Raw genomic sequence first — 17,472 nt, 5'->3', positions numbered from 1 at the left:
ATATATCACAATTTAGAATCCAAGATCATTTTAAAATGAGTCAAAAAAGTATTACGCTATCTTGTTCTCAAATTATAATCTTCAAATATGTGCTGCTTAATATTTTGATAGAATATAATACAATATCTCTTGGTACCATTTAAAACAGCTAGCTTGGCGTAATTAGTTTTTGTTTTTATGTTCTTAGAGAAGTCAAAGTTAATTTGTATTGCACTTGGTATGTTCCTATCCTGATTAAGAATATAGTGTTTGTTTAATATATTTAAATTCTCTGAGATAAGACATGACATATATCTTTAATTTGTTGGTATAGTTTAAGATGACACATGTTAGTTATTCTAAAAAAAACTAATAAATAGTATTTCAAATCTTGCTTTAGGCCAAAGAAACAATTCAAATAAAGTATTAATATTCCGCTGCTGTCTTCATCGTATGTACAAAACAGGAACAGTCAAATATTAACAGATGGTAATGGAAGTACATGAATAAAAAAACAAGGATGGTTTTACAATTCAGGGGTCTCGTTGCTAGTTTCTGTAAATATTCTTTACAATATTCTCATCAGTATTGTAAGACAGCTCCTACTTGGGTTTGATAATTAAACTGTTTTGATTTAAGATGCCATATAAACATGAATTTCATTGTAACAGGTGTTATTAATACAAGGAGCTCATAAGAAACCGATAAAACATCAGCATGAGTTTGGAGATCTTTCTAAAAGGAGATGTGTACTATGGTAATGTCAAGGGAATGATTCCTCATGGTAAGGGTAAATACACATGGTCCGATGGCACAGTTTATGAGGGTAGTTGGAAAAAAGGAAAAATGACAGGTGGCGGAAAGATCACTTGGACATCTGGGACAACCTATGAGGGTGAATTTTGTGGTGGCTACCTTGATGGTTTTGGCACGTTGACCAATCCAAATGGGTCAACATACATAGGGTCATGGAGGATGAACATTCAGCATGGGCTAGGGAGAAAGCAGTATAGTAATTCTGATGTTTATGATGGTTCTTGGAAAGAAGGAGTGCGTGAAGGAGGTGGTAAATATGGTTGGTGTAATGGTGATATGTATATTGGAAACTGGAAAGGTGGATTGATGTGTGGTAGAGGGGTGATGAAATGGCTGAATAGTGATCTGTTTGATGGTTATTGGCTAAATGGGTATAGACATGGGTCAGGTGTTTATAGGTTTGCTGATGGGAGTTATTATTTTGGGACATGGACAAAAGGACTCAAAGATGGACGTGGCATGTTTTATCCTGGAGGAAGTATTAGGTGTCCATCATCTAAAAGATTAGGCAAAAAGAAACGAAGTATAAACCGTAGTTTATCTGACAAAATTTCCATTAATGGATTTTTTAAAGAGTTGGGTCGAATATCAAGTAAGAGGATTTCCACTGGGGGTTCTGTTAGGGAGTTCAATACTGATATATTATCTTATACATCTGATGAAGGTGAAAGTGTAGATGATGATGTAGGCGAAAGTGTAGATGACAAAAGTATTGTAGTTTGTGAAAGGGAATACATACAAGGAGTTTTGATTAGCGAAAGGATTAAGAATAATGCTGGGGTATTATACAAAAAGGAAGAGCAGCGAAAATTTCATATGAAAGAAGTGGAAAGGAAGTCGTCTTTGGACATTTTTGAAGGCTATAAAAGCAGCTATCTGATGCTTAATCTACAGCTAGGTATCAGGTATCCTTCTAACTAAGAGGCTTTTTATTTTTGATTTATGGGCTTAATGGGTTAAGCAATCTGAACAGCTATACATGGTTGTTTCCTTTTTACTTATTCTTGACAGAATGACTAAACGGGTTAAGTCAAAAACATAGATTGATGTCTTAAGACACTAACATTTTACCTATTTGCTCTTTTCTTTTTCTCTGGATACATTGCACATTCGAATTGATGAATATTGTTGTAATTGATTAATATTGAGAATTTTGTTTTTCGGAATGTGAGGGTAAAATGGTCATTTAGTTTCATTCAGGTGGTTTATTAAGTTAAAAAAAGAAACAAACCTCAAAGCCATAACCTTCATCCAGACAGACGCCATTACCATCTGAAAATTTGCAGGCACATCAGCACATGTATTCTTGATTGTTCCATTCACCCAACTTTGAGTTCCAGTTCTTTTCTTGATTTCTGCCCGATTTCAGTCCAATTTTATTCTAAAATGTCTTATGGGACTTGATTACAGGTACACTGTAGGCAAAATTACACCAGTTCCTATGCGTGAAGTTAGATATTCAGATTTTGGAGAACAATCAAGAATAAGGATGTATTTCCCCAGGAAAGGCTCACAATTAACACCTCCACATTCTTCAATAGATTTCTATTGGAAAGACTATTGTTCTATGGTCTTCAGGTATCTATATACTAGTGCTGATGTTTTTTTAGCATTAAAACATGTTGATGGAGTTTGTTTCTCAGGAATTTGAGGGAGATGTTCAAGTTAGATGCTGCAGATTATATGATGTCCATATGTGGTGATGATGGTTTAAGAGAGCTTTCTTCTCAAGGGAAAAGTGGCAGCCTATTCTATCTCTCTCATGATGACAGATTCGTGATTAAAACCTTAAAAAAATCCGAGCTCAAGGTTTGATTCTACCAACCCATGAATATGGTGCTTTATGAATGCTATTTAGCATCTTAATGTTTTCTACATGTATATACTAACAGAGATTATGGCGTAATTGATTTTTCTGTATATTGCATTGAATAAAATACCCTCTATTTAGGGAGATATACAATCGATACATCCTTCTAACGAGGAGATAAAATAGGGAAGGATACATATAAATCATAACTAAAATACAATTCCTAAAATACAAAAGAGTCGGCTAATACTCCCCCGCAGTTTGATCGGGGAAAGGACAAACGCTCGAACCGGATCAGAACTGTTGAGATAAGTAACGAGGTAAGCTTTTGGTAAAGATGTCTGCATATTGCATGGAGGAGGGAATGTGTAAAACTCGAACCTGGCCAAGTCGAACCTTTTTGCGAACGAAGTGGATGTCAATTTCTACATGTTTAGTGCACTGGTGTTGAACCGGATTTTGTGATAGATAAACAACAGACACACGTTATCACAATATACCACTGTTGCCTATTGAAGCGGAACATGGATCTCAAATAAGAGGTTCTGAAGCCAAGTGGTCTTTGAGACAATGTTAGCAACACCACGGTATTCTGCCTCGGCGCTCGAACGGAAAATGGTAGGTTGGCGCTTAGATGACCAAGAAACAAGATTATTTCCGAAAAATACATAGTATCCAGAGGTGGACCATCGAGAATCAGAGCATCCACCCCAGTCAGCATCAAAGTATGTAGTCAGCGTGTGTGACGGAGATGCAACAAGTTGTAGTCCGTAGTTAATGGTTCCTTGAAGAAAACGAAAAATTTTCTTCATGAACTGAAAGTGGGGTTTCCTTGGAGAATGCATGAAAAGGCAAACCTGTTGAACAACATATGTAATGTCTAGACGGGTAAATGTCAAATATTGTAGAGCTCCCGCAAGCATCCGATATAATGTCCCATCTTGAAGTAGTTCGCTATCGGTGCCACTAAGTTTGGTGGACGTATCCATAGGCGTAGAACAAGGTTTGCATGAGGACATAGAAGCCCTCTGAAGGATATCACAAGTATAGGAAGTCTGTGATAAAAATAAGCCCTGCTTATCTCGTGTGGTCGTGATACCTAGAAAGTGATGAAGTGCACCCAAGTCTGTCATGGCAAATTCCTAAGAAAATGAAGTAATAATGTTGTGTAGAAACATAGGGTCAGAAGCAGTTAAGATAATATCATCAACATGTGATAACAAATATGCACGATGTCAGCCGTGTTGTTATATAAATAGTAAGGAATCACATAAATTGATCATAAAGCCACGAGAAGTGATGAATGTTTCAAATCTAGTATACCATGCCCAAGGAGCCTTTTTAAGCCCATATAAAGATTTTCGGAGGCGACAAACATGAGATGGAAAACGAGCGTCCACAAAAACCGGAGGTTGGTGCATAAAAACTGTCTCATGAAGATCCCCATGGAGAAAGGCGTTCTTGTCATCCAATTGATGGATTGGCCATGCCTGGGACATGGCAAGGCTAAGTATGGTCCGGATGGTAGCCGGTTTGACAACCGGACTGAATGTTTTGTGGCCACCAACACCCACAGTTTGAGATGTCCCATTCACAACAAGTCGAGCTTTATACCTTTCTAGTGAACCATCTGCTTTAAACTTGTGGCGAAAAAGCCACATACATCTAATAACTGGGGTATCCGTCCGTCGAGGAACAAGTTCCCATGTGTTATTCACCTATAACACTCTAAATTCATCTTCCATTGCTAGTAAACAATTTGGGTTGGATCGGTCCACAGAGATAGAGGTAGGGATAGGAGAGATGGGAGAGGTGGTAATGGTATGAAGGTTGAGGTGGGTGACAGGTTTAGTAACACCTGCCCGGGCACGGGTGGTCATCGAGTGAGTAGAAGTATGTGGGTTAGGTGGGGTAAGCAATGTAGGGATCTCGATGCTAGGTGATGGGTTAGATGCGCAGGGAGTTATAGTTGGTATGTTACTATTAATGGGAAGGGAGGTAGTGGTATGGGGGCCTTTTGGCGACAAGTATATGTTAAGACGGGATGGGGGAGAATGGTACAGTAGGTGATGAGTGTTGGTTGAGAGTTTGTGGTGGAGTTGGTTGAGTTTTTGATGGCAAGTAGGAGAATGAGGGAATAGGAAGACCATTTAAAAATTCATAGGAGGACGAGGAACGACTCTGGGCAAATGGAAAGGATGTCTCGTCAAACGTGACATGGCGGGAGAGATAAACTTTTCCCGTTGCAAGATCAAAGCAACGGTAGCCCCGAAAGTTTTCAAGGTAACCAAGGAAAACACATTTGATGGATCGAGGTTGAAGCTTGTGAGATTGAGTAGCGGAAGTGTTGGGATAACACATGCACCTGAAGGTGCGAAGGTGATCATAGGTAGGATGGTGGCCATAAAGAGAAAATGTTGGTGTGGCGAAGTTGAGTTGCTTTGTAGGAAGGATGTTATGAAGATACACAGCCGTGTGAAAGGCTTCTACCCAAAATGAGTGGGGTAGCGAGGCATGGGTAAGAAGGGTGTGAATGATTTCGTTGAGACGACGAATCATATGTTCGGCATTTCCATGTTGTTGAGATGTTTGTGGGCAAGAAAAGCGAAAAGTAAGACCATAAGTATAGGCAAAAGATTTAAACTCATTATTATGAAACTCGCCACCAAGATCACACTAGAAAATTTTAATGGTGCGATTAAATTGAGTTTGAATTAGTTTGTGAAACTTTTTATCATTGTGAAAGGTTTCAGATTTGAATTTGAGAGGGTAGACCCATATGTAATGCTTGTAGTTGTCAATAAGAACCATATAATATTTGTAACCTGTTTTATTCAAAACCGGAGAAGTCCTAATATCACAATGGATTGGTGCAACAGATAATGAATGTGAATCATAAAATGGTAAACAAGTATGTTTAGACAACTGACTAGCATTGCATAAAGAAGAATCCATAGGTTTATAACAAATAATTTAAAAATTAGAACAGAGTAAATCTAAGATAGGAGCCCCCAGATGACCTAAGTGAGCATGCCATCAATCATGTGTTGTGGTAAGGAAAACAGACGATCTAGCTGGTGGTGTGAAGGGGTAGAGATCACATGTGCTATCATGATGAGAAAGAAGAGCTCTAGTCTTGAGTTCCTTAACAGAAAAACCATATGGTTAAAATTCAACAGAAGTTTGATTATCTGTGGTGAATTTTCGAACAGAAAGTAAGTTTTTAATAATGGATGCGTAAGAATGTGTAATGGTGTTATGTGTGGCATGGCCCGACCCGTGAATAGGAATACTAGACCCATTTCCAACAAAGATAGAATTCATAGGAGAAGTATACATGGGAGTAGAGATTTTACCTAGATCCAATGTGAGGTGTGTTGATGCCCCAGATTCTATGTACTAAGCAGGATCAGTAGAGGTAAGGTGGACTTGTTGCATTGTTTGAGCTAGATCAGACGCGGTGTAGTCATAATATCGAGCGAACAATGGAGTAGGAGGTGGGGTAGGGCCAGTCGGGTGTGGTGTTAATGGGTGGCCGGTTCCTAAGTTATAACCAATGTTGGGAGCAGTGTGATTGGCCGAATGAGGTCCCTGAGTTGATCCATGTGATGTATATGGGGATGGAGGTGGGTTCCATGAAGAGTTCTAGTTCCGGTAATATGCTTGGTTGTGGTAAGTTCCGTGGTTCCAAAACTATCGTTGTCCACGACCTCCTCTTCCTCGAGAGTTTCTGCCACGACCAGGACCATTGCCACCACGATCGCGACCAGAATTCAACTGTTGTCGATTGCTCGAATAGTGATCAGAGGGTTGATTTCGATTTCCTTGAGCGGTTCCAACAGGGTTTTGGGAAGATTGATCCACCGACACAGGTGTATCGATGACTGTTTGGGCTTGGCTTTGTCGAGTAGTTTGTCGATGTTGCTCCAGCTGTAGCATACTGTCGGTTGTTTCCCATGATGGAGAGCTTTGATTGATGTACGCACCAACGCCATCAAATTCAGGTGGCAATCCACGAACCATTTGCAAGACCAGTCTAGATTCAGTGACTAGGTTCTCAACATCTATAGGCTGATTAGCAAGGTCTTTAAGTTTTTGATAGTAAGATTCCATTTACGAACATGCTCCCAAGGTAAGATTGGATAATTCCTGTTCAAGAGCTGCTGCACATGATCCTTTGTTGTTGAGAAAATTTGTTTTGAGTTTATTCCAAGCGACCTGGGCAGTGGTGTCATTCTCCAATATGCAGACCATTAATTCATCACATGATGTGTTGTAGATCCACTAAAGAACCAATGCATCGATTTCCATCCATTGGAGATAACCGGGATCAGTTTCAACTGGTGCAGGGGTCTCATCAATGTGATCGAGAACCTTGTAAGCCTTGGCATGAAGACAAAACAACTTTATCCAAGATGAGTAGGTAACTTTTGATCCATCTAGAGTTCGGATCTTTGTTTTGTGAGAGTGTAAGCAAGGTGTAAGGTCGTGGCCTTCACCTCATCTGAACCAAAATTGTCTTTCGTCATGGAAGGAAGGAAGGAAGGCTGAAGCAAAACCGTAGCTTTGTTCACAGAGATACATAGTTGTTAGGGTTTAGGTGGCCTCTGATACCATAGCAAATAATATGGCGTAATTGATTTTTCTGTATATTGCATTGAATAAAATACCCTCTATATAGGGAGAGATACAATCGATACATCCTTCTGATAAGGAGATAAAATAGGGAAGGATACATATAAATCATAACTAAAGTACACTTTTTAAAATACAAAAGATTCTGCTAATATATACTACTAGATCTATTTGCATTTTGCGTGGCTTAAGAATTGTGTATTTTTTTTCTAGCTCAATAGTTAAAACTAACTGAATTTGCTGCTTTTTGTGATTTTAGTGCATCCACAACTTGTTATGTCTCTTTCACTCTATCCACATGGCTTAAGAATTCTGCAATTTTATTTTTGAACAAAAAGTAAATATTGTTTATATGATAATGTAATTTTCTATAGGTTTTACTCAATATGCTTCCAAGCTATTACAAACATGTACATGCTCACGATAACACCTTGATCACCAAATTTTATGGCCTCCATCAAATAACACTAAGAGTTGGCAAGAAGGTACGTCATATTTATCTAGAGTGGGGTCGTTTCGTTTTCTTTTTCCCCCATTAAGTCTTGTGTGTAAAGTGAGTGAATGATGTATGTTGCAATAAAATGTTGTATACATAACAATTACTTGTTTTCTACACAGAATAAACAATTATCATTTGACCATTACATTCCCAAAAACAAATTCCATTATTTTCATTTATTTAAAAAACATCATCAATTTTAACATGAAAGGAGTTGGTAGGGAAAACAAAGGAAATGTAGGGAAAGGATTAATGTCTTAATACATTAAGCCATAGTTTTTTGGCTTAACCTTGTAAGTCATTCATTCCAAAATTAGTCAAAAAGAAAGAACCATGTATATAGCTATCCAGATCAAGTGGTTAGCGGTTAGCTCATTAAGATGATTCGGTAAAAAAAATAAAAATAAATAACCTCTTATTTTGGTTTCATAGATTATCGTAATCAGTAGAATTTCTTTTGTTTTAATCTCAAATTTAGGTACAATTTGTAGTCATGGGAAATATGTTCTACACTGAACTTCAAATTCACCAACGTTATGATTTAAAGGGTTCTTATCACGGAAGAAACACAAATAAAGATGATATAGAAGTGGGTACCACATTGAAAGACCTTGATCTTTCTTATGATTTCCATATGGACAAGTCGTTGCGTGATGCACTTTTCAAGTAAGTTTGACTTATCATCAACTATATCACTAGTTTCTATGTTATACTATAAGGGGGCATTTGATTTGTATGATGTTTTTTAAAAGGAATGGAAAGGAAGTGAAATATGAGTGAATTGGAATATTGAGGAATTGCAATATGCTACATATTTGGTTGGAAAAAAATATGTAAATGTGAGAATCTTGAAGCCTCTTCTCATCAAGAAATCACGTACAAATTAGACAACAAATTATATATGTAAGGAAAGTATGGCTAACCTAGGATCTATGTCTAGTTTATATCTAATATAAATACATGTGAAAGTAATACATATCTAATCTAATAGTCTCATATTGTCATAGTGGGAGTTTGACGGATGCGCTCTATTCCAAAACTCATCAAATAGAATCGGTGATAGACCTTATGTGAAAACATCGGCTAGTAGGTACCAATGTTGTAAAAATTCATAGGTAGTATTAGGTTGGTCGACTAGGGACTAGTGAGTACTCGGCCTAGGCCGGAGTAGTTGGATTGGTAAAGTGTTAAACATTCAACAATTGATATTCATTCTTTAATATTAGAGTAATCATTTAATCTTCGGCCTCTTTTTCTAGTTCAATCAAATTTGCATTAAAATAGATAAAGTTAAAATTAAACAATAAAGGGTTTCATGAATAATTGAATATATTAATTACTTAACAATTATAGTTGCTCATTTTTTTAAAAGAAAATGTCAAAATTCACGAGCTTGACTGATTCGAGCTTTTCCTAGTGTGACCCTACTTTGATCGAGCTTGACCAATTCCGATTATTTTACCGATTTCTAGAAATTGTCTAGGTATATACGCGATTTCAAGTACTCAACCGAGTAGGCCGAGTTGTATGACAATGGTGAGTACCGAGATGAAACGTATGAAACTCATACTTCTCATTTTGCAACTTTTTCCCGAACAAAGTGGATGTTCATTTCATTGTGCTTTGTGCATCGGTGTTGGAGTTCCCCACTAAGTAAATTGCACTTACATTATCACAATACACAATCGTGGCCAGCGATTCTGAAGAGCAGGTTTCGTTACCAACATTCTCTGGAGATCGGATTTGCAGTTCCATGGTATTCGACTATAGCACTAGATTGAAATAAAGACTGTGTTTGGAGGACCACAAAATCAATTCGTCAATGAGGAAAACGCAATAACCACACGTTGGTCATCGGGAATTGGACACCGCCTTCCCCCAATCTGCATCGATGTAGAAAAGAAGATACATGGAGTGAGATTTTGTGAGCTGTAAATCGTGGGTGATCATATCGTAGATGTAGCAATAATCTATTGAAGTGTGTTCACATGATCCTTTGAGGAGCATTTGACTTACCAAAAGATCGTTTTCGTGATGTCTAACTGAAATGCCAAAAGACCGTTTTTGTGATGTCTATTGAAGTGCGTTCACATGATCCTTTGAGGAGCGTTCACATGATCCTTTGAGGAGCATTCTTGACTTACCAAAAGATCCTTCATAAAAAATTCTCATGTAAAGAGATCCATAAGGGAGCGTCGTAGTTGATGAGAGGAAGTGGTTAGAATTATGATGTGATATAAAGTAGAAGATACGCCACATCATTAATATGTTGATGAGATATATACCTAGGTCACATATATTATGTGTGAAACCGATTGTGTCAATGAAATCTATACAACATTCGTATGAAGCACGTGCTGCTTATTTTAGACCATCCAAGGACATTTTAACAAGACAAACGTTATGCATATGTGAATCATCACCAACCCTATCGGTTAGTGCATATATATGGTTTTTTTATAGGTAGCCATGAAAAATTTCGTTTTTGACATTTAGTTAATGTATAGGACGTGATTTAGACACCTCAAGGTTTAGTAAGGTTCTAATGGTAGCTAGTTTAACAACCGGTCGGTTAAATTCTTATGTAAATAAATACCGACCGACTGACAACAAGCATCCCCTACTACGCATGCTTTATACTTCTCAAAACGCTCGTCTGGTTTTAGTTTGTGTTTATAATCCAAATCGATCTAACCATATATATATATATATATATATATATATATATATATATATATATATATATATATATATATATATATATATATATATCATGGTTGTCAAAATCATGATCCTAGTCGTAAGATCTTACGATCCTACGATCCGAGGTATGAAAAACGATCGGGATCGTAAACGGATCGTATTCGGGGTAGAATCGTAGGTAGGATTGTACGATCAATATGTGCTCAGATCCTACCTTCCATTGAATTGTTTTTTCTTTTCTTTTTCTTTTTTTGCAAATGAAACTTTTTATACCACTTTATGTCTTTACCCTTTTTTTCAATTTATCGTTTATCATTTTGTGTTGTGATTTATGACTAATATCTTGAAGTTTTTATATCGTTTGAACAAAAAATCAAATGTTTGAAATATTTTTCATCTTTTAAAATTATAAATTAAAATTCTCTTTTATTTTGTGGGATCTTAGGATCCCGATCCCGACCTTGCAAACCCAAAAACGATCCTACGTATGATCCCGATCTTGACAACTTATATATATATATATATATATATATATATATATATATATATATATATATATATATATATATATATATATATATATATATATATATAAACCATACAAATTTTGTGAGACCGTGAGACTAAATCTAAAAATAATATTTAAATGCAAAAAATAAAAGAACAAATCCAAAAATTCTTTTTTTAATTTTTATTTTCGGAACATTAATTACCTAAAAAAATAAATTAAAATAAAAATTACCTTTTTAAAAAACATATATTTAAAATATTCAAATAGAATATTACATTGTAAATATTCTAATGTGATTTTTAGAATGTTAGAATATTATACTAGATTTCTCATATATATATATAATATTTTATTTATTCTATTAGAATATGTAAAAAAAATATTTTTGTATATATTTTTTTTGGAAAATATAGATTTGGAAAAAAGTATTTGAAAAAAATATTTTGTAAAATTTTCAATTAATTTGCATTTTAAAAATGCTTTTTGTTTTATCTACCAAATAAATGGCTATGATTGCGTCTCACTGTCTCACAAAATTAGGGCATCTCAAATGAACCTAACCCTATATATATATATATATATATATATATATATATATATATATATATATATATATATATATATATATATATATATATACCCAAAAAATGGTGAGGACAATTCTCCATCACTCATTTCAAGGGCACAAACATCAAACTCAAATACTTGGCTGTGGTATATTCGCATTCGACTCACATCCATAGTAACTAATACGGACCTGATGATTTAATCACATGCGGCGAACGTCTATGGAATGTCAGTTAAGTGGGTTTATTATTTATTTTCATTTTTATTTAGTTTTCATTTATTATTCATTAAAAACAAAATTAAAAAAAATTAAATAGATATATGCTTGGTTTGAACGTTTTTAATTTATTTCGTTTTTTTTATTTGGTTTTTTTTTTTAATTTATTATTTTTCCTTTTTTCGTTTTCTTTTGTTTTTTTTTTTTAAATATCTTTACTACATACTTAATGGTACTAGAGTTTTTCTTTATTTTAGTTTTTTGTTTTCTTTTTGATTTTTTTATTTTTTTTTTTGTTTTTTTTTTGATTTTTTAAACTTAATATCGGTTTGAGTTTTCAATGTTTAACAATTATATAAATTTAAATAAGAAGAATATTAAAGATCATAACATTTTTCGTTCATATATTTTTTAATCATATGGATCATAAAATTTTGAATCAAATTATTTTGAATTGTATTGTTTTAAATCAAATCATTTTTTCATCATATGATTTTGGATCTGTAATATGTTCAAATAAATATAGTTTTTGTTCAAAAAAAGTGACATATTATTATATATTTTTAAACATAGAAGATATAATTAAGGATTATAAAATATTTGAGTCAAAATAATTTTAAATCATAACAAATTAATGATCATATACAAGTTGAATCAACAGTTTTTTTTGAATCATAAATATTTTGAATCTTCACATTTTGGATTATATTATGGTCAATAACTTTTTTTAAAAAAATAATATTTCTTAAAATTAAAAATAAATACTTCAAAACTTACTTTTGATAATTTATTTTTTAAAAGTCACTAGTATATTGAGTAGAAATATCCCTAAAATTTTTATGATTTTTTGAGAATTTTTTTGTCGGGTTTTTTATAAAAATAAAAAAAATAATTGTTTTGTCAAATTTTCATAATCTTTTTTACACAACAATGAGTAATGGGAAAAAATTCTTATGCGAAAAAAAAACTAGCTTGTTTTTAGAAATCGAATAGTGTTTTAGGAAGGATATGATTATTTTAGGAAATCATATGCTCCGGGGAAATATTTAGCTATTAAAACGACGTAGTTTCATTAGGTTTAGCACTTAAGGTTAGTTAAGACTGTAATGTATATATTCATATATATATATATATATATATATATATATATATATATATATATATATATATATATATATATATATATATATATATATATATTCAATGAAAATATAAAAGTTAGTTATGGTGAATATATAATAATAACTTTTTATTCGTTAATTTCATTCCATTTCTTTCCGACCATGCAAATTAAGACTAATTGCTTTATATTCCAAATTCATCATATTTCAATTCCTTTGATAGGTATCATTTCTTCCAAAAAATATGAATATTATATGAACCAAACGACCCATAACTTTACTATTTCATTGAACTTCCCTCCTAATTTTTTGCAGACAAATCAAGCTTGACTGTATTTTTCTAGAATCTCAACGGATTATAGATTATAGCCTACTTTTGGGATTGCACTTTAGAGCTCCTGAACATCTGAAGAGTTTATTGGAACCACCAGATGCATTTCACAAGCCGCAGAAAACTCCAGGTGAAAGTAAATGTTCTTATTCATATTATTATTTAGAACTATTTAATAATTTAGAGAACTATTGCGCTTTTTTAGGTCCACTAAGTCCTCTCGATCATTCGATTCCTCCAAAGGGACTTCTCCTAGTAACACATGAACCGAGTTCTGTGAATACTGAACCGGGTCCACACAGTAGAGGAAGTACTTTAAGGGCATTTTCGGTAGGTGACAAAGAAGTTGATCTCCTTCTTCCTGGTACTGCGAGGTATTCCATATGGTCTTTGTTCAAATTCTCGTCAAATGATAAGTGCAATGCTGAGGCATTTTTTTAATTAATATTACGATGGAATAGAATAAAAAGCATGAACTACTTTATCAAATGGATCATTACATTTCATTATAATATTTTGTTGTCTCGAAGGAATGTGATGAATCATTCAAAAATGGTGCATCTTATCCATAATTTGCCATCTCAATGAAATTTAATTGGTAAATAGAGATAAGAATTTTATGCTGTAAATAATTTTTTTTTAAAATTAGGATATACCACAATGTCATTTCGGTGTACATGAAAAGAATTATAATTTGTTCACATATGTTTCATTTTTTTTTAAACTAATCTTTAGCAAAAACACTTTCAGGTTACGGGTGCAATTAGGTGTGAACATGCCAGCTCATGCAAACCATAAGGTCTCCCACGACATTTCTGGTTCCACAGAAGTCGAACTTTATGAAGTATATGATGTTGTTCTCTATCTCGGTATAATCGACATACTGCAAGAATACAACACAAGGAAAAAAATAGAATATGCTTATAAATCCACCCGCCATGACCCCATGTCAATATCTGTTGCGGATCCTAAATTTTACTCCAAACGATTCTTCAATTTTCTCGAAAAGGTTTTCCCTTCTAATACTTAATTACGATATTTATATTTTCAATGTAACACGTGATGTATAAATATATTTACTTATAATATGTACAAAAATATGTTAATAGTTATATGTACATTATATCGTATTTGGGTATATGGATAAAGTGATAGACTTTAATTCTTTAAATGTACATATATCAATGATTCGTACAGTTCATTAAACATCAACCACCTAGAATAGTTTGTGATGCACCCTACTACCCCCACTCCTACCAATGCTAATTGTTCAATCGCTAATCCATCATTGTTTCTGTTTTGACTTTTGACTTTTGAGTTTAGAAACTTTTGTCCGTTTGAACAAAACAGCACATGGGTCTTTTCCTTTCAAAAAGTGCAATGTTGGATTGACCATTCTTTTTCTAGTGTTACAACTATTGTAAGAATTATATATATATATATATATATATATATATATATATATATATATATATATATATATATATATATATATATATATATATATAGGGTTGAGTTATCGTGACAACTAAGAAAAACGTATGAACTTGTGAACTCATAATTAACTCATCATTTTTCAACACAAAAAAAGATCAATCTTTTCAAAATGGTGTGTCTAAGGCATATCTAGGCTAAAAAAAATCTGACAATTTTTTTTTTTATTTATTTTCTAAATTTGCATGCATGCACAATCAACAGTTGTACGGACTGCTAATGAGCACAATCAGTAGTCATATGGACGACGGATGTGCACAATCGGCATTTATATGCACTGCTGATGAGCAATCAACAATATATATGATTGCAGATTGTCCTCATCAGCAGTCATACAAAAAAAACCAAAATAAATAAAAAAAACGTCAATTTTTTTTTTAGTCTAGATATAGCTTAGACGTACCATTTGGAGAAGATTTGTGTTTTTTGTGTTAAAAAATGATGAGTTAATTATGAGTTCCCAAGTTCTCACAAATTTTTCGGTTTTCTCTCTCTCTCTCTCTCTCTCTCTCTCTCTCTCTCTATATATATATATATATATATATATATATATATATATATATATATATATATATATATATATATATATAGAGAGAGAGAGAGAGAGAGAGAGAGAGAGAGACAAATGATCATTTAAGATCTCAAAGTTTCACGAGAACCCGAGAACTAAAGGTGGAACGTTAGAGCAAAAACTTTAATGGCCTAGATCAAAATTGGCATAATTGTAATTATAAGTGAATTTAATTACATTTTAAGTTTTTATCAAAGAACATTAGGGGTAAATTTGGTATAGAAAATATTTTTTCAAAATCAATAAAATATAAAATACCAATTAATTGAGAGTCCATAAATTACTCTTTTTTATCTCCTCTTTTCACATCTTATGTGCAACATCCCTTCTTTATCTTCATCTACTGCCTCCCTCCTCTCACCTCCCTCCATCGACCATCGTTACCTTTGTCGCTGATCAACGACGATTTCCGTTCCACACTAATTAATCTCTATATCATCGACGAGATGATTCATAAGTTAAATCCATCGCAGCCAATCTATCCTCTCAGTTCATCGGAAGCGAACAGATTCGACGACTGATTCACATCTTCGTCTCATCTCCGATGATTGATTAACATCTCTGACGACCAGTTCGTGTCTCCGCCTCATCTACGATGACCGATTCACATCTCCACCTCATTTATTGTAACGACGTAAATTTTCAAAACAAATTTTCATTTCTTTAAAACATATTTTTCATTCAAGACAAAACCATAAAATCCAATGTAACATGGTCATTATACAAAACATATCAAATCCCAAGATCAAACATTTCCAAATCCGCATGTGTGTGTACGAGTCATGTCGGCGCCTTCCCATGGTCCTCACTAGTACCTGAAACACATTACACATAAATACTGTAAGCAAGAAGCTTAGTGAGTTCCCCAATATACCACTTACACACATACGCCTTTCCAGGCCATACTCCACACGACCTTCCGGTCCATGTGTCTCAAGGGACTTCCGTCCCAACCTGATAAACCTTCCGGTCCTACCCGTGTCGACCTTCCGGTCCATAATTCCCTGACCTTCCGGTCCACATCATAATGCCTTCCGGTCCATATCAAGCATAACATACATATCACATACGTAATGCATACAATACATGCAACTCATAGCATACAATGCATATATCTCATAGCATACCAGACCTTCCGGTTACACATATGTACCCATCCAGGTACAGTATAGTGAGAAGACTCACCTCGGGTAAATCTTGGAAATCTCGGACTCTGTGAGATAAGATCTAGCATCCGCCTAATCATAACAAACACTTCTCATTAATACATTTCCCCAAGGCTAGACTCTTTCCTTTCCTATCATTCTCAGAAGGGTAAAAGCCCATTTTACCCCTCTCATGGCTCAAATACCTAAAAGTTGACCAAACCCTAAAAGTCAACAAAAGTCAACCTTCTAAGGTACGCGGTGCATACCATATCTGTACGCTGAGCGTACCCGGAGGCTTCACAGAATCGGGGTACGCGGCCCCTTACGCCGCGCGTACTGGGATTACGCCCAACGTAACTCCCAGTTTTCTCCTCCTTTTCATTCAAGTCTTAATCGGTTAAGACTGGCGTCCAAAATCTAGATCTGACTTCTCTAATATGACTTAATCCATAAAGTTGGTGACTTTAAGCCTTTGCATGGCTGTGGAAGTCACCAACACCCAAAACACTCCATTTCCAACCTTAAAAGGTCCATATCTCATGCATGAACAACCTTTAACAACCAAGACTGGATTTTTATCACATAACAACAATAAATGAGCTAGTATGAGAAAGATCTCGGCTTCTATGAGTTCAACCACTCAAAAAGCTATGAACTTGGGGACCAAAACCCCTAAAACTTCTCTCTACAAATCATGAACAGAAAAGATACAAAGCTTGAAGCTTTTTACCTCCAAATGAAGCTTCATTCACTGCTAAACTTGGATCCAAAAGCTTAAGCTCCAACCCTTCCTCTTCTAAGGCTAACACTTTGCTCCAAATGACCAAGAACACAATACAAGGCCCTCCTAGAAACTCCCTTGCTATAAGAACGAGATTTAGGGTTTTGAAATGTTAAGGCTATGGAAAAGGTGGCCAACAAAAGAGCCTTAAGGATGCTTAAATAGGGAGGCTCAACATATTAGCGTTTTTCTTATGGGCCAAGTATGCCCCGCGTACACATTGGTACGCCCAACGTACCTGGTGACCCTTCCCACTCAAGACGCGGACGAGTACGCTAAGCGTACACCC

The 17,472-nt window shown here is 34.6% G+C and overlaps 1 protein-coding gene across 1 annotated transcript; it reads left to right on the top strand.

Moving 5' to 3' along the window:
- The first annotated feature begins 426 nt into the window (after positions 1–426).
- On the top strand, positions 427–14,327 carry LOC145073228 (phosphatidylinositol 4-phosphate 5-kinase 7-like). The gene is made up of 9 exons (XM_079019788.1): positions 427–569; positions 651–1,700; positions 2,206–2,373; positions 2,439–2,604; positions 7,615–7,725; positions 8,218–8,405; positions 13,174–13,319; positions 13,395–13,563; positions 13,940–14,327. The coding sequence occupies exons 2-9, from the start codon at positions 697–699 to the stop codon at positions 14,217–14,219; spliced, it is 2,232 nt and encodes a 743-aa protein (XP_078875914.1). The 5' UTR covers positions 427–569; positions 651–696; the 3' UTR covers positions 14,220–14,327.
- Positions 14,328–17,472: the final 3,145 nt, after the last annotated feature.

This window comes from Lactuca serriola, chromosome 9 (genome assembly GCF_051521515.1).
Source record: "Lactuca serriola cultivar US96UC23 chromosome 9, Lser_US96UC23_V15, whole genome shotgun sequence".
Lineage (NCBI taxonomy): Eukaryota > Viridiplantae > Streptophyta > Magnoliopsida > Asterales > Asteraceae > Lactuca > Lactuca serriola.
This window is presented reverse-complemented; position numbering and strand designations above follow the sequence as displayed.